The sequence below is a fragment of the Ixodes scapularis genome, unplaced genomic scaffold, assembly GCF_016920785.2.
Source record: "Ixodes scapularis isolate PalLabHiFi unplaced genomic scaffold, ASM1692078v2 PGA_scaffold6__148_contigs__length_123643588, whole genome shotgun sequence".
NCBI lineage: Eukaryota > Metazoa > Arthropoda > Arachnida > Ixodida > Ixodidae > Ixodes > Ixodes scapularis.
The window spans coordinates 121900694-121924921 of NW_024609881.1; the positions used below are offsets into that span (position 1 = coordinate 121900694).

Genomic DNA, 24228 nt, shown 5'->3' on the forward strand with positions numbered 1-24228 from the left:
ACACCATGCAACAACGCGGGCCGCTCGCGTTCACACGCAGCAACCAATTGCTGCAATTTGCCGTCATCGTCATGAAATTTTATTTTTTTCGCACAATTTAGAAACCACAGTTACGCGCTATGAACGCGTTTTTATGCATTTAAATGTCGTTGAGAATACTAATGCATCTGTCTGAAACAGTTTATTTTCACAAACGACCAATTTCAAACCAGAACCAAGTCTTTCTAGTGTTCATCATTACCGGCACGGCGCATCACGTGAAAATATCGCGTCCCCGATTGGTGTGGACCTAAACAACAACGACGGCCCTCGAAGCGTGTCTTAGGTGACCGATTTCCCTTTTTCTCCGCTCCATATTCGGTCGCAGGATTCGGACAGTGCGCGGGGAGGAAGGATCGGACGTGGGGAGCACGACTGGACCCCGACTGACCTTCGGGCGTCGTTCGGAGCCAGCTCGGATTGTTTCGGACCTTTCGGTGCTGCGGGAACGTCCGTCTTGGCTTTACCGGCGCCCGCTCCCGCGGGATGAGTGACAATTGTGTCCGCCTTTTTTATTTGTCTTATTTGCCAGCTTTCGGGCGGAAGCGGAAGAAGAACAACGCGTGGGAGTTTTGCGCGCGCCAAAGGAAAGAGGAAAGAAACGACACTAGCCTTTTTCTTTCTTTCTTTCTTTTTGTACGACACTGGACAAAATTGGCATACGCAAAAACAGTTTTTTTTTTTTTTCATTTTCTTTTTTAGGGTCGGTAAATATATTTCGGTGGAATGGTCGCGAGACTCATACCGCGACTTCAATCGAGGACGCCGTTGGATGTCCCTGTGGTCACGTGATCGTTTACGCCAGCCAATGGGACCGAGGCGCTTCCCGCGGGGAATAAAAATAATACTATTTTTATTATTATTATTAGCCCCGCTCGTGCGGCAAAAAGAAAGTCCGGGGGAAACTGCGGTGTCCGACGTCGCTGCTGCGAATTCGCGAGCGAAATCGAGCCCTGCGAATCGGGCTTAAAAGTCGCGGTCGCACTGCGAATACAAGCGACACGGTGACAGGCACGATGACGGAGCCGTCATCTCCGTCGCGTTCCACGCATGTCTGCTTCGCGTAGGATACTTTTGAACGTGTCTGCGGGTGGTATTTGTACGAGCTACGTGACGTCATGCAAGCTTTAAACAGTCCTCGGACGCTGTCTTCTGTATGACGTATTAGTAGCCTCGACGGCGGCTTTACGTTTTCACCACCCTTCGCCGAAAACGTATTCTACGTTAAAACAAAAATTCACACGTTAAAAAAGAAAGTTTTACGTTGAACTATATGTTGCTCCATTGTGGCTCCCGCAGGTACCCAGCGGCTTACATAGACCTTTTCCACAAGGGCGCCGCCATCTTGAATTGACGTCACTTCCGGTATGGGCGAAAACACAACTTTGCCGTCGGCACGCCAATAGCAGACATTTAGGATATAAGCCTAACCGTCACACATTCTCGATTTGGCTCCCCTCAATTTTTTTACTGGTTAGAGGTTGAAACGTTTTACTATTTTGTCGTCGCCCATACTGGAAGTGACGACAATTCAAGATGGCGGCGCCCCCGTGGACCCCGATGCCCTCGCGATCGTGTGTATTGTTATTGTTCTCGGACTGAACTGCGAGGCCGAGCGTCTGGAGATAAGCCCGGCGTCGCGATAAGAATGCGCCGAACGTGATCGCAGTCCTCGAACGTAGATCCCCGCTGCGCGTGTGTGAATCAGAGCAGCGGTAATACCCGAGCGGCGGCCGCTCTGGCGCCTTCGGGGTTCCACCTCGTCGGTTGAACCCGCTTAGCCTCCGTTTCATTCGCGTTTCTCGCACTAATTCCCCTAAAGCGCGGGCCCTGAACAAACGCGGTATAGGCATATGCACTCAGACAGGTCAAAAACCCGTAGTAGAGTAAGTGTATTCGCGGCTTTTTCAGCCCGATTCAGGCACCGATAGCCAAACTTCTCGCCGCTGATTTTGCACCGCGGTAGAAGCGAACGTGGCGCTTGCAGGGGCATGCGGCGCGGTTCATTGCGGATGCACGCGGAACCTTTCTCGTGAGCAGCAAAGGACTCTAGCATTGGCGTAAGTTTAACGTGATATTTTTAGTTCGCGTTATCGCAGACGTATGCATTTCCTGGCTTGTTCGCCTTGCCCGTATAGTCTGTACTGCATGCCTGCTGCTATACACTCTAAAAGCATTTTTTTTTTTGTCGTAAAAGCGCTTTTAGGGATTCTTCGGCTTGTGCATATTTTGCCTTTTAAAAGGGTTCTTCGTGAAAAACCCGTAACGGGTTCTTTTAAGCTCCCCTCTTTTTTTTATTTCTTCTTTTTTTAACGAGGAAGCCTCCTTTTTACTTGACTTTGTAAACTTCAACGGCCTTTATCGGTTTAATCATTTTAGAAATAAGGCTGGAAACGCACCAGATCTTTTTTTGTCAAGCTCATCCGCGTACTGTGTCACTCCGGCTTCTCCTCGGTGAGCACTGTCGAGTTTCACCCGCCATTTACTGTCTCTTGTCGATTGCCTGCACATAATACTACGAGGCAGTCGACTTCACTCTTCAATTTCGGCAAAGGTGATTACACCTAAGTTTGTACAGGTACCTTGAAAGTTATGACCGGACAAATGTGTTGCACGAATCTTGCCTGCAGTCAGCCATCGAAAACTTGACTTCTTTTATACGTCGAACGCTAGAACTACGTATTACGAAAAAAGTAATTCGATGATCAAAATACCCTTCTTGGTTTTCTTCTGATTTGAAGTTTTGCTATATGTTTTTTTCTATGAAAAGTTCGCTATGTATCGTGCCTTGGTTAAGAAGCTGTATGAGCGTGACGAAGCTTTTTTTATTCCGAACCTGTTGAACGCGGTCTGACGCGTGACTCCGAAGCTTTCTGGAAGTTTACGAAACAGCATGCACGGGAAAAGAACCTCGGAATCGCATTGCTTGACAGCTCTGTTTACCATTCTTCGAGTCAAAAGGTTGCAGACATGTTGGCCGGTCATTTTCGTTCGTGCTTTTCTGTGCAATCACCATCGACGTAACATGATCACTCAGTTATTTATTTATTTATTTATTTCGATACTCCGAAGGCCCGGAGGCTCTACAGAGAAGAGTGGGTGATACAGATCAAATCGTTGGCAAACTTCTTGAAGTATGTGGCGTCCTGGATGGAGGCAGGGAGGTGGTTCCATTCGTTAGATGTCCTTAGAATAGAAGAGTCAAAGTAGATGTATGACATGTCGGCGTGCCATTTTTACACTGGTGATCGTTGCGAGGTGACACATATGAGGCATGAAAAAGGAGTTGATCTTTTAGAGTTGGGTTAGTATAATAGATTTTATAGAAAAGACAAAGACGAAAGTATTTACGGCGTAAAGCGAGGTCAGGTAAGTCCAAAGTTGTCTTCATTGATGAAACACTAGCAGTATACGAGCGTAATTAGAAAGGATAAAACGGACTGCTCGGTTCTGGACTGATTCGAGAATGTGTGATAATCTTACATGTCCCGGATCCCAACCGGAACAGGCGTATTCGAGTTTTGGCCTGACTAAAGTTTTATATAATTGCAGTCTGACCGAATGATTAGCGGAACGAAAGTGGCGGCGCAAAAATCCAAGCATACGATTAGCATTATTAAAGACATAGTCGACGTGCATGTTCCAGGAAAGGTTATGAGTGATAGGAATACCGAGATACTTGTCTGAAGCAACAGCATCTAATGGTCTATTATTAAGGATGTATATGACAGGGTCAGTGTTTTTAGAGAGACGGGAAACACGCGTGCTTTTACATTTAGTAACGTTAAGCTTCATTAGCGATTCAGCGCACCATGAAGAAACTACGTCGAGGTCTGACTGCAGTATAGCACAATCTTGGGCATTAGTTATTATGCGATACAGTACATAATCATCCGCGAACAATTTAATAGAGTACACAATTTGCGACGGGAGGTCGTTAATGTATAGACTAGAAACAAGAGAGGCCCCAGGACAGATCCCTGTGGTACCCCGGACGTTGCAGGAGTAGTAGAAGAATTATGCCCATTGACAGAAACATATTGTGATCGGATAGATTTAAAAAAAAAAAAAAAATTAATCCACCTCAAAATGTTAGGTTCAATGTTAAGTTTGCTCAGTTTCAAGAGAAGTAGGTCATGCGAGACAGATTCGGGGCCTCACACCTCAGCAGTCTTCGGGTGCTGACTCTATCCCGTGTTTTATTATCAAATGCTGGGGAGACATTATGGCTTCTATCTTACGGCACATTTTTTAACTTATCTATGAAGTCTGGTTATTTTTCCGCAGCAATGGAAAAAAATCAATTGCAGTGCCAACATTTAAGGAAGGTGACGCTTGCCTGGTGCTGATGACATCAAACTATACTCATCGGTTTGTTACATTGGGGACTTTTTATAATTGCAACAAGATATTGATTGCGTGTCAAAGTGGTGCTCATCTAATTATTTGTTTTTGAACCCACAAAAGACGAAATTTATTTCATTGCCCAGGAAGCGCGACCACGTTGGTTTTCAGTACACGCGTCCGTGTGCATCAGTCACACAGCGTGTTTCTACCATGTGTGACCTTGGGGTCCTTGCTGATAGCCATCTCTCATTTAAATGACACTTCAATAGTGGGTACTTCCCTACGTAAGCCGGGGCTGATTTCACGAATGACGCGCAACTGTCTGAGCTTTACTTGTTTGATCTACATTTCTTTTGTTCCTTGGTTCGCTCAAGACTTGTTTTTGAGCTGCGTAGCGTGGAACTCTTTGTCTTCTAGTCAGATCAACGAAATTGGGCGAGTTCAGGAGCGCCTGGTGCGAACAGTTTATGGTAGATACCTCCATCCTCGTTGTTACTATAATTATGAATCTCTAGTGAACCATTTTGGCTTAGAAGAAATATCTAAAGTACGTACCACTCGTGATGTGATGTTTTTAAATAAAGTAATTTCTGGTCAAATCGATAGCATATCACTTTTCCCATCTGTGAACTTTGACGTACCAGTGCGAAGCAGTGTAGTGTTAACATTTGATCCGAATAGCCCGTATCATGCCTCACCCACGTCTAAAATTCCGCACTCGTACAATGAACTTTATGGTGCCGATCTGGACATAGATGTACGCATATTTTTTTATCAATGCTGAAAAGACTGTAGTATTTTATATATATTCTGTTTGTTTTTAGTGTAGGGCTTTGTTTCGCCTTTTAGCATGCCGTATACTCATTGTACAGACCTCTGATGTTCCGGTATTTTTCTTTTTTTTTAATTTGGCTGTGTTTTTAACGTGAAGCTCATTTTTCTTTATAGCATACCGAACATAAAGTAATATTATAATTATTATCAATGCGAAAGAGTTCTTCATGGCCCAGTTGCCTTTCTAGTTCGCCAGGGGGCGATACTGTTTGAGGCGAAACCGGTCTTCAGGAGCTGGAAGACTCCTTGAGGCGTCTAAGAAACTTTCAAAAACCGAATTTTTTTGTTTTTTAGAGTGTAGACAGCTGCAGGGGGAGGACCAGGAATTGCACCTGTCTCTGTCTCCCTCTCGATTGATAACTACAACATCATCATCATCATCATCATCATCATTCACTTCAGTTTACTTATAATCTTTTTATACCCGCCGTTTTGTTAATGCGTGGCCTTCGAAGTAGGCGTTCCACATCTTTCCAAATATAAATTTAGTTAGAGTACGTGTATTTTAGTGACATCATATCGGACGTGGACGTAACGATCGAACGAACGCAGCGTAAGAGCAGGGCGGGCACCGCACCGCGGCATCACGTGACCGATCCAAGCCCAAGAAGGGGTGCATACACCGGGGTAATAATTGCTAACTCGTTTCAAAATAAATAAAACCGATTAAAGCGAACCGTCTCTGTAAAGTCGTTCTTGGAAATGTGAAAGATATCGTTTACAAGATCTTGCTTCACAACACGCGTGCCGACCGAAACGGGCGCGAACCAAATTTGTGTTCTCATTAGGGGTCGTGATGTAAAGCGGAGATGTTCTCATTAGGCGAGTGTGCGTTTAAGCGGCGGCTTCGAGGCGAGCCTCGTATGCAAATGAGTCCCCTCCCCCGTAACGAGCGACACGACAGAGTGTCTCTGACCTCGTGACAAGGAGCGAACGTTATTTGGGACACGGTCGTGGCGTCCCTAGTTTTTTTTTAATTTCTTTTTATTCGCAGTCTGGAGCGAACAAAAGGACGGCGATAAAAAATAAAAATAAAACGGAATTCGTAAACCCAAAATAACCGGGACGCATAATCGTGCCGTTAAATTTTTTCTTTTTTTATATTATTGTCGTTTGCAGGCGGTTTTTTGTTCTGTCGTTTTGGCGGAGTTCTACTTGCTGGAATAAAATACGAGACTTCGCGTTGAAGGGATTGAATTTTTTTTTTTTTTCGAAAAGTGACGCGTATATGGTGCACCTCTCTCTAGTGTCTTATTGCTTTTGTTTTATTTATTTATTTATTACCTACATTTATTTATTACCGTCCAAGTCGCCTGCCGCGATCGGGAAGACGACCACAACGAGAACCATGTATGCTCCGGACGGATCTGCCGATGGGTTTCGTGTGGCCAATGTGACGAGGCCTTCATAGAAGGAAGAAACACCCGAGGCAAACTCCCTCGCAAATCCCTCCGAGTGGCGCTTCGGAAAGTCCTATACTTGCGTGGGTGTGCGCAATACAAAGAGTCGTGGGCGAACGGAGCGCATTCATCGAATGCTATGTGTCTTCCCTGTGCTGGGCCGTATCAATGCCCACTTCCTCACTGTCCGAGTTCCAGTAAAGGTTAGACCCTTTCATAAGCGCTATTTTTGGAAAATTATGCCACCAGTCGGACGACATCTGCTTGGCAGTCTCCACCTTCCCCCTCTCTGTGCTTATATACATATATATATAGATGAATGAATGCCGATATATTGAATCTGGCGGCGGGTTGCGCCACCTAGCCTTTGCTTCGAATTTGGACAGCTCATTTTAATTGCAGTTAGGGTTAGTCATTTTCATAATCCCTTTAAACGAACTGGGTGGGCGGAAGGTGGAACGCCTGGACGCCTTTGACAGGACCTTTTACATCGGGCGGCGGTTCGCGTCACCTAACCAGTGTTTTGAGTATTAGCAGATAAAGGCCCGTTCACACATTTGCTACATTCGCGGCTGCACAGTCGTGCAGCCGGCCGGGAGCAGTACTCACGCGACTTCTTCGTGCACAGTTCCTTCTTTCTTGCTCTCGAAAAGCTTTTGACAATTAGAAACCATCATTTCTCGGTGATTGTACGTACATTGGATCTCGCCAATTCTGCAAAAGAAAGCCTTCGCTCTAGTGAAATGCAGTTGCAGAGTCACCTCATAGATGGCGCCAGCGTGTTCTTTCGTCGTTAGGAGATCGCACGAACTCGGTTGTAATTAAACGCAAATGTGGGAACGGACCTTGAAATAGATACAGGCAACAAGATAAACATAGGTGTGTCAGTCTTTTCTTAATGCTTTTTGAGCAGCAATGTAGTGCCGGAACGAAGATCAGGATTAAGAAAGCACGCGGTTGAAGAGGTGATCCTCTTTCGATCGGCGCTCCACCTGGCCTTTGGCGGGGAACGTATGCGCTCTGCGGTTTATTGGCCACCTTTCCTTCTGAAAAAATTGGAAGGATTTCCTCGTATAGATCGTGCTTCAGGTACGGGTAACACGCGGGCTTTCTTCTGGTGTTCACGAGCGACTGTAAAGAAACGGCGGCAACTGCTAAGTTTAAAAGGACGGGCTGAAACGGTATTGATGTTCCTGGACGACCTGAAATAGACTTCTGCAAACCTATACCCGCCGCACCCGATGTGAACATCCTTCCCTTTCTTCGTCTCGAACACGTAGAGTGAAACTTCCCACGCTCTAGAATAGACCCTTTTCGGGGCCGTGTATCGGGAAAGTTCGGCCAATGGGCGGAGCAAAGGCCGCCACAAGCGCCGAATGTTCCCCCCGCGGTTAGAGCGTAAACTAAAAGTTCGACACAGCGTCGACCAATCAGCATACCGCGACGTCACAATATTGGAAACGACATTTAAAGCGTAAAATAGCAGCGTTCAATCTTGGCGTCTCGGTTACAATGGCGTCAAATCAGCGTCAATCGTCGCAACTACGCAGTTTGCTCTGGTTTGGAGCGCACGCGTTCGTTTATTCTACCGTTGAATAGGGACGTGACGAAAACCTGCGATGCGCCATGTTTTCAGTCACCAAGAGTTAAACCTTTTTACTCTAGCGACGCTAAAACAGCTCCAATTAGTTGAGTCGCATTTTTAGAGCTCACGACCACCGCTAGGGGCTCCTTCGCGGCCTGTGGTTGGTTCCAATACACGGCTCTGGCCCTTTTCGAAGTGCAGTGCCGTCTGGTGGCTGAAAGTTTCACTTTGGAGAAACTGATGGCGGTCATGAAGCTGTACTTCATCGGACGCCGTCCTTTTTGCACGTGAGTGGCAGATGACAGTTGGTTCTTCGATCAGCTCATACTTCTTTCTTGATTTGTTTCAGTTTCGACGGCGTGAACATAATTAAGAACTGACCCGTACAAAGCTGCGACTCGTGAGCCCCCCCCCCCCCCCCCCCCCCCCCCCCCGATTATATTTCCGCCGTCAAAAAAGGCTTTAGATCCAAACTAGTGATAATGAATCGATTGGACTACACTCCGAAATAAACGCTGACTCACTCGCTGTATCTAATACCTGCGTCGTGTTGTACTGACGTCTCGTGTCTTCAACTTTTTCCTTCATCAGAATCAAGAAGGCCGTCGTTAGTTTATTAAGAACGCCATACACCGACATAATTGGAGTAATCAAGTTGCCAGTCTGAATTTTTTGAAGGATCTATTAGAGTATATATATATATATATATATACATATATATATATATGCGCCTGATGACGTCATAGAAGTTTCATGCTGTCGCCGGTTAAGACCCTGGCGGCGTCCCAATAGTTGTGGTATACGTGGCAGACGCCTGTTCTGCTGCAGGTCGCTCTTCACTGTGGCAGTTCACGGAAGCTAGAGCAGCCGGAAGTTGGGACGGGGCGCCGTGACGACAGCGACACTCGCGTTCGCCTGTGGTTTTCGCCAGCATTCTATACGACCAACCGCCAGGATCGCGACAAGCAACAGCATGACACTCCGGCTTCTGTGACTTCATTTGTTGCCACATTGGGACCACTTTTGATGTATGGGCGCGATAGGACGCTAAACACACCACTCGAAGACGCGATCCAGGCACCATAGTATAAGTTCGTCCAGACACGGGCACGTTACAAAGAAAAATAACTAAGTACCGTCGTCCGGTGTGCTCTCAAAAAGTAACTCGGTTCACTGCGCGGCACAGTTAGCACAAACAAACAATCGCTTTTTTTTTTTGCTTTTTTTGTGAAAGTTGGAAGATTGTAATGAAACCGACTTGTGGGGTGGAATGTGCTTTGTTCCGGATCCCAAGTGAAGCAACAACGGTTGATGCTCTCCGCCGACTCCGAGTCTGAGTAATAAAAACGCTCAAAAGCGCCGATGTCGTGTTCGTGCTAACCGTGCCGTGCACTGTACCTAACCGATTACCTAAAATCTTTACTCCAACAAAATGTAACGAAATACGTTACCGTGTCCTCCTCTCAGATAGTACCCAAATCTTTAGTCCTTAAAAAAAAAAAAAAAAAAAAAAAAGAGTAGCGGAATACAAGTAACGTACAGTTTTTCGTAATGTAGAATGCAGTGCTTCGTGGATCTATACTGACCGCCATTTCTGCTTGTGCATGAATGTGAAGTATGTGCTATCATCGATCACCCACGTTTATTGACGCGAGTCCACTGTCCCGTGTGCTTGCGTCCAACTGTATTCAGGGATACAAGCAAAGGTATCCTGGTTAATGGGAGGGATTGGACATAATGCCACCGGATGGCGATCGACCTAAACTTTTCGTCGTCAAGAACATGGCGGCTCCCTAGATGGGTATCAATACTAGGGGTGTCGCGAACTTTTGTCGAACCAGATTTTTTGGTCGAACTTCCGGGGTTCGACTGGGTCGAACCGGTTCGACGAACCTTCGACTTTTCACCAGATTCGACCGGTTCGACTTTGTGGACAGTGTGGCCAGACCTTGATACAAGCATGTCTAGGTTTGGAGAATTTCTTTTCTTATGCAAAGGGTTATTTTATTTTGTGAACAGCTGCAATTGAAAGAAACTAATTCTATTCACTGAAAAAGTTAATAACTTAAATTTTAGTACTCTATTGACTGAAATAGCCTATCAGCGCTGCACTTAATTCATCTCTTAGCCATTACCATCCAATCCGAAGCCAACTGGCCAGTCTGTCGCGCATGCGCACACGAGTCGAACCTCAATACACGGTTCGACGAACTTTCCACTAAAAGTTCGAAAAAGTCGAACCTGGTCGAACTCGAACCGCGGCCGGTTCGCGACACCCCTAATCAATACCAGAGTCGCACAATAGAAAGACAGCACCTTTCCGAGTTCCAGTTCTGTTGCTTTGTCTGTAAGTCCCTCTTGGTTTTTATGCCGCAAGGTCTAAGGGATCGCATAGAGGAGGGGTGCCAGAGTGACGTGGGGTTAGAACCGGAGGCAAAACTACCAAAGTTCAGAGAGCCGCAGGAAAAGAGAAAAAGAAAAAAGGGGGAGGGATATTTTTAATAAGAGACGATATGAAGGGAACCACTCCTTTCTGAAGGGGACGAGTATAATTGTCGACTACAACAACTAATACCAGGAGGCTGAACGTTTCCTCAACCGCTAAGCAAAAAATGAACGCGTGGTTCGCTAGCCAGCCACGGCCCTTGACGCCCGTTATGCGTAAACGGTTCCAAGTTCTTTCTAGAGCAATCAGGGAAACAGGGGCACTGGACACATCTATGAGTCGAAAAGCAGTCCAGCTGTATTGACGTAGTGTAACACGAGGCTGCCAAGACTGTGAGCTTTATTTTTACATTCTCGGACCCCTTTCGTGCTGGGGCTCAGAAGGGGAATGGGGCCACGTTTAACGGGAACCGAAGGGCCGCAGTTTGGCCACCCCTGGCATACAGGCTTTTCTTCTCAATATAAACAACACTGCTACATCTTTAGGGTGGGTAACATCTCCCTTTAGCTTGTAAATATTCAGATTATTTTTTTATCAGTATTGTTTCAAAGAAAGCCGTCAAGTCTACACTTAGTACGGCCATATAATTATCTAAAACTTGCGAATTAAATTTTCGATTAGCGAAACTAAACTCATCGTTCCGATTAGAAACTTGCTCAGCGTCATCGAAAACCACCAAATCAAGCTGGCGTCGTGAAAAGGCGGATGACAAGAGGGAAAACCCGCGCCGGACGCGATTTCGCAGCCACAGTCTTACGAGTATTGCGCGAGTGGTCACTTTAGCGCACCTCGTTGCGCTTACCACGCTCTCAAAGTAATTCTTAAATTAACTTATTTTTTTACAGGATGCTCAGTACAAGACGCTTTCTAAATTACATTATACGTTTACATTCATAAACAAAAACATTGGTTAACAAATATAAAACAATACATTGACTCATCGTGAGGATTTAACTCACCTGCTCAGACCGCCATAAGACTTCTTATTAAACAACCATAAAACAAACGACTTAAAAAAAAAAAAAAAAAGAAACATTCTGTTTATATTGAAGATGAACGCCGAATAAATTTTTTCCACGTAAAATAAGGCTTACGACTGGATCAGCCATGCCACAGTCCCGCTAAAGAAGCAACACTGCTGTACCTACGCAGCGGCGGTCGGCGTAGAATCCCCAAGTTCCAAGTGCCAATGAACGACATAATTTGTTTTATTTTAATTTCATCTTTTTGTACAATTTTGCTTTAGTCGCGATGCAAAACGGAGACCGAAGACATTTCGTTGCCTTGGCACATTTCCTACTCTGTTGGCCAGTTTGATCAATATTTCGACGGAATTACATCGTAATATTAGACTCGCGGTATTCCCAGATGATGCCTAAGAGAATAACGTGGAAGTTTGGGCTAGTTGGTATTTCACGATTAAAAATTAAAACAGCGCAAGGACACGGACAAGAAGGTATAGACGAACAAGGCGCTGCGCATGCGCCTCGTTCGTCTGCCTTCTTGCGCTTGTCCGTGTCCTTGCGCTGTTTTAATCCTTAAGCCTAAGAGAACTGCATTGTTATCTCAACTGCAAAAATTGAGCCGCGTTTCCCCTTCGATAAATAAATAATAAATTTAATGAAAAGGAGGTGTGTTTTTTTTTTTTTTTAAGTGTCGCTGATATACGACCGTCAATCTCGCCCGAAAGCGTCGCACAAATAAATAATAAAGCTAAAAAAAAAAAAAAAAAAACATGTGTGCGAGGGAAATTCACATTAATATAACGATTCCTTTATAATAGCTTCGAAATAACCGGAAACGGCTGGATAACGACACTTTCTTCCGGCAAAAACCGCATGCCCGCGGCAATGCGCAGGCACGCCGCCCCCTCGGCTTTTTGCCTGCTCGGTCGGTGAAGGGCGGGGAAGAGAGGGAGAGAGGGTATGGAGATTGATCGAGCGAGCGGGAAAGGGAAAAGGAGAAAGGGAAACGGGAAAGGTAGTGTGTTTGGGTAACGACAGATGGCGCCAGGTATCCAAGGCGCACCTGCTGAGGCTCGCCAGCGTTCCGGTGTCCGGTTTTAATGAGTCGCCGTGGGCTAATGATGTTCCCTGGTAATTATTAATTAATGAATTGTTTTGTTTTATGTGCTCGCTAACATCCCGGGGGCAATTTGGGAAAGTGGAAAAATTCTTACACATGTTGTGGAAAGCCTAGAAGTATCGTGTAAAGTATTTGCTTCCCAATTTCTACTTTAATCAATTATAGGTTTTAATGTTTGTGGTACCGCAGTGAGTCGCGCAGCGCTATATAATAATAATAATAATAATAATAATAATACACTGAATCCAGACTGCAAGTTGGGCTGATTGGTTCTGAACTTCTGGTTCCTACTGAGGTTTTACGCCAAAACTTACGGACAAAATGTGAGAGGCCACACAGGACAAGGCACCTTGTCCTGCGTTCCTGTGTTGCCCGTCACTTTTCGTCCTTATTTTTCATTTTATTATTTTTTCTTGTAGTGTTGTGCGAATATTTGAAATTTTGACTAGTAGTTTCGAATGATACATTTCTCCATGTTCGCTTGGAGATGAACTGCGATATTCGTATTTCTCGAAGTTTCGATCGCGGCGTGTTAGCCCCGTTGAGTGCGCTTCTTGCCGAGCACCGGTGCACTGCGGAGAAGCGACGCCCGCGGGAGCAAACTCCGCGGGTGTTACTTCTCCGCAGTGCACCGGTGCTCGGTAAGAAGCGTACTCAACGGAGTAACCCGCCACCGCCGCGATCGACACTTGCTTATGGGGAGAAAAGTACTTTCCAAGGAGGATGGTGAACGCGCGTGCCTGGGGCATTTAAAAAAGAGAAAGCGAATCTTTGTGAATGTTTATAACTACATTGCAGTAAAATTTTCAAAATTAAACTGTGGCTGTTATGTATTCAGGCCGATATTGACAATGTTACCCAATGCTGCGATGACTGGAATATGGAATTTTTAACATCTCGAAATTTAAATCCACAAAAGTCTCTCGTCAGAAAAAAAAAAAAAAGGCTCGTTGTGCCTACTTCATCAAAAATTATATCCTCCTTAGTGTGTCGTCTCCTAAAATACCTCCGTGTTCACATAACTAATCATATTTCCTGGAAAACCCATGCCGAATTCGCACGTGGCTAGTTTTCTGGCGTAAAGCCTCAGTATGAATAATAATACTCTCGCTTTCTTCGTTGCACGTTGCTCCCAGCGAGCTGCTAATTCACGTTCCTTCGAGTTTGGTTGCATTTTTCAAATTCACTGTTTTAACGAGATGCCAATGAGAGGGAATTGAACGTCCGTTTGTTTTCTCGTATGCACAGGCGCTGTTGCAACTGGTGGAATGCCTGGACCCATCTCAGCGGGGCCTCATTTCCTTCAAGGACTTTTACGCCGGCGTGGTGGCCTTACTCAAAGGTGGGTCCTCTCAGAAGTCACTCGGTGTATAGTTCAGTGAACCAGTGGATCGATCAATCAGTCAATCAATCAATCGGGTTGCCCGACTCCCCGGTCATGAGAGTGTCGGTAGACTGTCGCCATCTTCAAAAGACGCGTGCCAAAACATTTTGTAAACCCGGAAAAAAAAAAAAAAAGAAGACAACGTATGTGCGCGTAGCTTCAACTCCGGTCGGAACGGCGTGTTATCTACCGGCTTTACAACGTAATTGTCACGTGCTTTACGTTTGCGACTCGGCAGAAAAAGTAGCCATCTTCGCTATTGCTCGATCCCTGTCGCCAACCGGGCGCTGGCTTGTTTTCCGACCCTTCAGAGCTGGATGTATGTACGTATGTTAATGGCTATACCCTTTGTAAGGGGCGGTAGCTTGCGCCACCTAGCCTATGTCTAGGCGCTGATCTATGGTAGTTTAGTAGGATAGATCGCGGATCGAGGCTCGTCTTGCTGGGGTCGAGCGGCACCACAGGCAACCATCCCTTGACACCAGATAATGCACGGGACTCTGTGGGAGAAAGGGGGTAAACGCGTGAGTAGGTTGTACTCGACGATGAAACTTTTATCGTGTTTTCCGGAAATGACAGTTAACGTTCTGGACGCTGATATTAAAAGCGTTAGATTGCCAATATTTTTTTTTTTAATAAATGTTTTGTGGTGGGGGTTAAGGGTCGCGACTTTGTTGGGCGTAAACTGTGGTGCGGTTCAATGAGACAAGGGTTGCCGAGAGTCAACTCGGAGTCGTTCGTGATCTCGAAGTCGTCGGAGCTTAGCAGACGATAAGTTGGAAGGCCTTTACTGGAAACATTCGCATCGTTTCAAAGCGCTTGTAGAGAGTACTTTCTGGTGTAAGCTTTTGCTTTGAAGTGCAGTGAGGGCTTCTGCGACAAACTAAAACTGTGAGCTTGTCGTTCATTCGTTGAACGTGTCATTTATTTAGCGACTGAAGTAAGCGACGGCGACACAGTCAATGGTGCTCCGGCACATTTAATTTTTTTTTTATTGCTACCATTAACAGGAGGTCCCTTTCCAGTCTCTGACTCTGGGACCTCCTTCTGTAATATTTCTAATGTATTTACCTTTGATCTACGCACAATAAAACCTGAAACCTGAATGGGCGTTTGAACGCTTAACAAATACCGATTCGATCTCCAAACAGACGATATAATAATCGTAGCATATTATAAAATACTCGCCTTCGAGCGCCTCGTAGAAACTTCAATATTCCTACGTTTGCGCGTTTGTGACTCGCGTGCATTGCCTGCAGTCAAGCGGTGGTTGCCGGTGGTGCCACATTGACGGGCTCCCGATCCGCGATCCAGCCAATAGAGATCAGGGGGGGTGAATGCCGTTTACAAATGGGTGTACACACTCCGTGCTTCGAGAGCGGAATCCAATTGAGGTGGCAATATTTAGGAGGGCATGGCCCCTCGTCGGAGTGTGCTTCGTCGTACTTGTAAGAGATCATCTGCTCAGTTCGCAGCACGATCCGATTCGACGGAAAGTGCGTCGTCACGGCGCGTTTACTATCACAACCAATCACGCCCAGCTAATGCGGCGTCATCCTGCGCATTCTTTTTCTGCGCCTGATTACTTTAGTCGGGGACAGCAGACAAACGACGAACGAGCGCCATGACGGCGCAGTTTTAGCGCTGTTTGGTCGGACTAATCTGAAAACAAAACGGAGTGTATCAGTGGCTGCTGCGGACCACTCCACTCACTCTCCCGACGAAGCGTATTTTAAGAAAAACGACGAGTTTCACGACGTGTGCTACACCACGCCGCCGCCATGTTGTTCTTCCCCCGTCGAAAAGAACTTGCATCGTCACGCCAGTCGACGTCACAGATGGCGTCGCTGGTCGAGAAGCAAAGGAGCGGGCGCCTCATGGGTTCAGGCATCATTTTCCTATAGTCTCTTTTGGGGCCTAGTGTGGTGGGGTAGTTGACGCGGACCAGCCTGGTCCAAGATAGGCTTATGTTCAGTCTGACGAGGTTCCTGGTCCGACTACTGGTGCGCCTCAGTGTGCGCTACGTCTTGTGGACGTGCGCCCGGGTCGACTCGGTTCTGGGCACGCGGACCGCGGTCCTAGCCCGCGTCGCGGTCCAGGTGTGGGTGACCGTCGGCTCGCCACCGTTCCTGCTCATGCTCGGTAAGGGAACCGGTCCTGTATCCTGTATCCGCGGTCCGTTCTGTACGTGACGACTCTGCCGTGCTGAAAGGGGGGACCGCGCGCTCTCGTGTAGTGCGCGAGCGGGACTCCGCTTCGAGTTCCGACGCGTCAGTTTGCTCCGAGGAAAGCTATAGGCTCCCCTCATTATAGTATTTTCATTGTGATCCTGTCATTTGGATTATCTTGCCATTTGGATGATGCTGTCGTTAGGATGACACGACCTCATCATATATACTCCTCCTCGGGAAACCTTAGGTCTAAGCTCAATTTACCGATAGCCCTCACTGCCTTTCTCCCTTCAAATTATATCCAGCCGCTAGAGTTGTAATAATGTATACGCTAGAGCACGTATATTGAAGCAGACAGCAACGAGTCTGCTTTAGCGGTGCTCCTGTGCATTCCTATGGGAAAACGCGCGTGCGTTTTGTCTCTTCGCCGGAAAATAATCTGGATCAATTCTGTTATTTCCGTCGAACCGAGTAGTATATACCTTTATTATTTAAAAAAAAAAAAAAAAAGTAATTGCTTTAGTTGCAGCATTTTTGTTTACCAGTGAATGGTGTTAAACTTTCCTATATTTAAGGCTTATCGCCTCTGTTCCATGTTGTAAAAACTAGCGACGATTCTAAGCAGACTAACGATTGAAAGGAATGTAGAGTGTGTTCAAGGGTCGCCAGCGTTCTGGTGGCGCTTATGTATTGCCAATATGCCCGTCCTGTCACATATAGGAAAATGCCCCCGTCATGCATCTTTACGAGCGGTTAAAAGCATTCAAAACTTAAAGAATGAAATACGTGAACTATGATCGGGCGCCTGTTGTCTGGCTTCCTATTTTAAAATATTTCGAGCGTTCGGGTGATGTTTTGAACACAGAACAAGTATCCTCGCACACATGCATGAGCAGAAAGAATAAGGCAGTACTTATTTATTGCAAATCCGACTATATCACGTGACTTTCAATTAATTTTGGTCGTCTGCATGCACAAGGGTTAATGATCCAGTGCTTCTGCGTAGTTCTTGCCGTCTCTCTTGCTTTTCCAAATGTTTTTCGTTCGTTTGGCACGTATGTCCCCGGTGCAGAAGAGCGCCGACGCCGTGTTCGTGCTAACAGTGTCCGTCAGTGCACATAAATGCATGTATGAAACTGTTTTAGCGCAGTATTTAATGCCACAAATTTGAAAGAACAACGCCGGAACTGACCAATTATTTCGTCTGAGTGGCTGAGAAACGTTCCAAGCTACCTATAGTACTGTACGTACGAATTAGTCGTTATATTTGCTCTTATAATCAAGCGCAGGGAGAGAGCACTCACTTTTTCCCATAGAAATGGATTGCCGGAAGTCAGCTTTCGACTGGTTGCTGTCTGCTTCCATTTGCAACAGCACGCTGGCATCATTGAACCTCTAGCGTACATTATAATAACTCTATGGTCCAGCCCACATTTTCGAGGGTAAAAGCGCTAAAAACAACGGACAAGTAAAAGAAACGAACAACACAGAGCGCTACTTGCAACTGAAGTTTATTCTCGGAAAACATTATTCTTTTACTTGTCCGTTGTTTTTAGCGCTTTTACCCTCAAAAATATGGATCACCAACTAGCTCAAGCGCATACCCACTGATCTCAATGACATAGAGATCAGTGCGCATACCCTTCTACGTCCAGCCCACATCCCCCGATACATGGATGGATTGATGCCAACGGCTGTACCCTTTATAACGGGCGGTAGCTTGCGCCACCTAGCCTAGAACCCAGAACTATGATTCCTCCCCTCGCCCCTTTAGGCCAATTTGCTTCCCCTCTGCACTTCTGTAACTATCACCAGGCGGTCTGTGATATCACCAACATGACCATTGGGGAAACTTGAATAAATAAAAAGAATCACCCCCGCTTCTTTATTTCGGCGAAGGAGTCGCCAATTTTCGTCTGGTCCCACCTATAGTCGGCGTTACCGCTGCACTAGGCCCACTGGGAGACAGGTTGAGACTTTGGGCCGGAGCCACATGGGAGGGAGCCCCCATTTTTCTTTGTCCCGCCTGTTCCCAGCTGTGCTACTTAGTTGTGCATCATTCAATTCCCCCTAGATAACTTCCACCAGTCTTCCAATCTCTTCTTTGTTATTGAAATGCACTTATCGTCCATTCTTCCATACTCGTCTGCAAGCCTCAGCGTGCCGGCTAAATCCGTCGCACCCTCCGGGAGGGCGGGAGCAAGCCCTGTGCACCTCAACACCTCACATGTTCTCTTGCATGCTCTTCCCCTTGGCATACGGAACACCGCGTATCCATTTCCTCACCCTAGTCCTCAATAGTCCTGTTCTAGGCTCAAATTGCAACGAGCTCCCCCGTAGATTATCATACCCAATGTTCCTTCCTTATTTCCTGTTTTTGTCCCCTATACGGAGTTAAAGCTATCTTTCCTGCACTCTTTCCTCCCACATTTTTCCCTCGACTTCTTTCACTTTCTTTTCCACAGAGGTAGTCTGATCTGCCCCAGCACTTGACTGGTGGTATTTGAATTATTTTCAAGTTCGGTTTGTCCATTTAGTGTTCAGACTTTTTATATACTATAGAATCTATGGTATATAAAAAAAGTCTGAACACAATTGAAGATACGCGATGGGCGAGAAAGGTGTACAAGCATCTATAGAATAGGTGCTTATACACGATGGGTTCACGCCCATCGTGCATCTTATATTGCGTCTAGCCTTTGTTCAAATTTCAACTTACTGATCGCTTCTCTAACCTCGAATTATGCCCAGCCCATGCTTCCCTGCACTCCTTTAGTTGGTGTATTCCCATGCGCCCCCCAGTGCCTGTCTCCTGCGTCGGGTCTCCAAACTCGACTGGACCTCAGATTTCCCGCATAATACTGCATTGCCAAGAGACAAATCCTGGCACCATGACTCCTCTCCATATCCCCTTAACGACTTCATATCTTTTGTAATCGTATAGTGCACTATGCTTCATAATTGCTACATTTATCCCTCCTTTCTTTAGCATAGTTTCTTCTTGTTCTTCTAGGTATTGCTTTCCCTCATTCAGCCATACTCCTAGGCATTTATACTTCTGTATACGTGTTCTATTAAACCGTCTTTTTTTTCAGCAGGTCCCCGTATAAACTTAAACCATTATTCCCGACTTGTCGCTACTGAATTTCAGGCCCAGAGAGTCTCCTTCCTCTTCACAGATATGAACTCCTGTATAACCTATCCCGGCTATCTGCTAACAGCGCAATGTCATCTGCGTAGAACATTCCTGGTATTACTTGGGTTACTCGCTCTCCCGCTCCCCTTTCCCATATATGACATATCAAAGCCTAGATCGCATTCTTCTAATTTCCTGTTGTCAAAATCTAATGAAATGTGCATCTTAAAGGGGCCCTGCAACGACTTTTTGACTGGTTTTTAATTTGCATCGAACCTGAGCGCATTGAACATATAAGTGAAACTTCTTTTCTCGAATTTCGCTTTATTTTAAAAACTATAGGCAAATTAAAATTACAAAAACAAGCAAAATATAACCTCCTTCGTGACGTCCTTGGTTGCTTTGAGAGTGGCCGTGAACTAGAGGAGGGGTAGTGAGCTCAGCGAGCGCTCACGGCTGCCGCACTCCGTGTCGACGGCTCGAAACAGCGCCACTAAAGCATGTTCTGGCTAGGCTGTATGAAGCGGGCAGCGAGGGCGGCTCGCACTGCATTTGCTGCGCGGTTAAACACTAATTCGGCATGACACTTCATTGACCACAAACGACAGCAAACACGGGGTAAAGATCAGTTCAGAACGGGAGCCACTTCGCGCTACCATATCGCCAAAGGGCCAAACGGCAAGCCAAACCTGCTCGCCGAAGGAATTCGGAACGCTCGGAACCATTTGGATGCTCGAGCCCGTACGACTGCAGCGCCGCCGCGTACATCCGGGACCTTTCTAAGCTCGCCGCTCGTCGGCGCCTGATCCCACTACCCTTTTCTAGTATCCGCCGCCTTTTCCGCCGCTTGGTGGTGGGTATGTCGACGGGTCATTTCTTTTTTCCGTACTTCCTAAACTGAATTTGTTTATTTTCTGATCTAAAATACTGAAGAAAAACTACTCTCATGAATAATTGAAACGGTTCGCGGCTCTGACAAGTAGTAAGGCCAGAACCAAAAACGCCACGTTGTCGTCACATATCGCGCGCTTTCGGCACCGCGGGTCGCCCCCGTAGGCGGAGGTGGTTTCGGCGTCGTCCGGTTAAAATATGACGCACTTATATTTCGTTACTCTGTTCTCAGCTCTGGGTGACCCAGACAGGTCTCTCACGATCAACGTTGCCGGATTGGATTGGGTTAGCCCTTCTAGACGATCGAATAAATCGGCTTCTTGTCGTACCTGGCCTCACTTTAGTATTAGGATTCCATAGGTGCTGCATTTGTTATGTGAAAGAATGGGGGAAACATAAATTCAAAGGAAAACAAGAAATAACTTGTGAGTGCGTGTGTTATCGCCCAGCAAAGCTTTTTTTTTTTTTTTGGTACGAAATAATTAAATAGTATTGTTGGCTATTGTAGGGTTTATTATGACAGAAATTCTGGTGGAATGAGAAGGAAATATACTTCGCTTGCATTTATTTCCTTCATTTGTCAAAATAAGCACCGTGCAAAGACCTACCATGTCACTTCATGGTTTCACACAAACTATATTGCTTGACTTATATAAAAAAAAAACAAAAAAAACGTTTTTTTTATATTTTTTAAGCGAACTTAATCTTTCATGTATTGCACCAACAGTAAAAATAATTATTGCTATGTGCCAAATAATTATGCGGTCCCTTCAAAGGTTCAATGTTTCCCCCGGTCCACACCGTATATAGCGTAAAATGAACTTTGCTTCATGTTTCATAACATTTTTATGTGACCGTATTTTATGATACGATAAATTTATTTTACGTCGCATGTTTCAGCATCACCGCGAAACATATGGTTTCTAACACAATGATATAAAAAAAAGGTAATTGAGCGTTCTGGAAAGCATAGATTTCGTGCGCAATCGTGGGTTTTTACTTAATTTTCGCGTATCCTTTCAGGATGGTTCGTAAAATATTTGCGTAATCACTTTTCTGTACTCGGCGCTTACTATCTCAAAATAGAACTTGCCAATCTCATTGATTGTACCAGTTGCACGTTCGGCAATCAACGTATTAAACCTACCTCCTGTAGTCTCTCACTAAATCATGAAAAAGAAAAAAATGTAATTGAACGTACTGGAACGCAAATAGTTTTCACGCGGAATTGGGGGATGGTTGATCGTCGAGGTGTATATATATATATATATATATATATATATATATATATACCGGGTGAAACAAGGAGACGGTAGGCTCTTTAAATCGACCGGAAAATTCGGTTTCTCAACCTATCGCGCTACGACTTTGTGCAGCGTTGCCCACAGATGGTGCATTTGTTTTGTAAAATTTGCAAAGAGCGAACTTACCTGAGGAAAAAGTAAAGAAAGAAAAAGGCTTAGCTCCTATGGAAACGGAGCGACGCCACCGGTCTGCAATCAACACGGCGCCGTTTTGCACGGTAGACAAGAGATGGCGCAACGAACGAGCATACGGGCGCAGAGAGCTGGCCGAGGTATTCCTCAAAGGCTCTTTAGCAGACGATCTTTTCGATTCAAAAGCGGCGCGCGTTCCGCAGGCGGCGACAGTCGCAGAAACAAAAAAGACAGGCGCGGTAACAGCAAGGAACTGCAGTTCCTTGTCTGCTAATTACGCCGGCTCTCGGCGTCGTCTGCTCGTTCGTTGGCGGAAGTTGGCGTCGCGACCGCTTGCGCCATCTCTTGTCTACCGTGCAAAACGGCGCCGTGTTGATTGCAGACCGGTGGCGTCGCTGCGTTTCCATAGGAGCTAAGCCTTTTTCTTTCTTTACTTTTTCCTCAGGTAAGTCCGCTCTTTGCAAATTTTACGAAAAAAATGCACCATGTGTGGGCAACGCTGCACAAAGTCGTAGCGCGATAGGTTAAGAAACCGAATTTTCCGGTCGATTTAAAGAGCCTACCGTCTCCTTGTTTCACCCGGTATAGGAACCGTGCGCATCTAATTCAAGCCCCGACCAGGGCGCCCCTAGCGCCAAACGGGTCCATCGGATCGGGGAGCTTCTGCCAGTCGCTGCGTTGGTTGTGTGTTGTAGTGGGTTAGCGTTGTAATTTCTGAGATGGCTATTCCGCACCAAGAAAGCCGCAACAATTGCTGCGTGGTCGGCTGCAACAGTACGTCGAAGATCGCACACGGCACGAAGTACTACATCGTTCCTTCGAAGCCGTACGGCCGTACGAGGCGGAGTACCGCGCGACCTGCAGGTGCGACTTGTGCGTCCATACAGGTTAGTGGCGTTTCTTACCTTCCTGTTCGCGCTTTGTTTAAGCTGCTGACGAATAATACAATTAACTTTTTTCTATTCTAGCGACGATGGAACAGCATCGACCCCGACGGCAAACTCTAAAGTATGCGGCAAATACTTCACCGGAATCGAGAAGCGGAGTGCGGTCGCCCCCCTAAGCCTACACTTGGATGTTTCCATCAGCCTACAGGAAGATAGTAGTGGGAATCGCGGAACGGCGCGAAAAAAATCGCCCAGTTATTGTCAAGCTGATTCAGAAATAAACGTACATACCACGGTCCACTCAACGCCAACTACATTTTTTTGCGGGCACGCTTAATTTTGTTAGCGGAGTACGGCGCTCCGTGACATCCACTTGACCGTCGAAACGGACCTCCTTCACGTCGTACACGCGGCCAGATTCACGAAGGAGTTTTCCCTTCTTCATATTGGTACCACGGAAGAAGCTTTCTAGATTCGTAACCGCCTTAAACCCCGTCGGAATCACCCCGGGAACACTATCCGCTGTGCTAGCTGTGCTGCTCATCGCCGTTGCTTCCCCCGATGATTCTGCACCGGCTACCGAAGAAGTTTTCCGGATTCGTAATCGCCCTCTGTCCTCTGTGGTGTTCGTTGCTATTACTTCCCGATGATTCTGCGCCGACGGCACCGGCTACCGAAGGAACTTTCCGAACTCGTAACTGCCTTAAATTCCTTCGTAATCACGACGGGGACACTGTCTGCCGTGCTGTTCGTCGCCATTGCTCCCCGATGCTCCTGCGGCGGCTACCGGTAGGTCGCGGCGAACAATAGGCGACCGCCGCGACACGGCCGGCATGCTCGCTTCCTATATATATATATATATACCGGGTGTTTTTGCGAAGACTTTCAAAAATCCTAAAAATTAGGGCGATTGAAAAAAGAAGAAACTCTCTTGGGGAACAAACTACCAGCCACGGCGGACGTCAGGAATTGCCAAAACCTACTAATTAGCCAGATAATTGATTAAAACTTGTTAATTAACTTTTTAATTAGGGGAAATAGACATATGGTTTCAATTAGAAAGTTGCTGAGCGTTATCGAAAACCACTAAATCAGTCATTTTCAGAAAGACTTTGAGCGCGTGAGACGAGTAGTAGCGCACTGAAGTTACCACTCGTGGAGCAGGTACAAGGCTAGCGTTTGCGGTAAGGCGCCCGCGCGATTTTTCCGCCTCTTATCTAGCCCCAGCCTTGTACCTGCTCCACGAGTGGTAATTTTAGTGCGCTACTACTCTTCTCAAGTGCTTAAAGTCTTTCTGAAAATGTCTGATTTAGTGGTTTTCGATAATGTTCAGCAACTTTCTAATTGGAATCATATGTTTATTTCCACTAATTAAAAAGTTAATTAACAAGTTTTAATTAATTATCTGGCTAATTAGTAGGTTTTTGGCAATTCCTGCCGTCCGCCGTGGCTGGTAGTTTGTCCCCGAAGAGAGTTTCTTCTTTTTTCAATCGCCCTAATTTTTAGGATTTTTTAAAGTCTTCGCAAAAACACCCGGTATATATATATATATATATATATATATTTTAATGACTCAAAAATTCTTTT

The 24228-nt window shown here is 46.0% G+C and overlaps 1 protein-coding gene across 1 annotated transcript in view; it reads left to right on the plus strand.

The window, feature by feature from the left end:
• LOC8023137 (rab11 family-interacting protein 4A) overlaps window positions 1-24228 on the plus strand; it is a 167315-nt gene that overhangs the window by 108927 nt on the left and 34160 nt on the right. The window contains exon 2 of the mRNA XM_042286136.1: window positions 13985-14078. Coding sequence (XP_042142070.1) covers window positions 13985-14078 — 94 coding nt within the window. The remainder of the gene's footprint in view (window positions 1-13984; window positions 14079-24228) is intronic.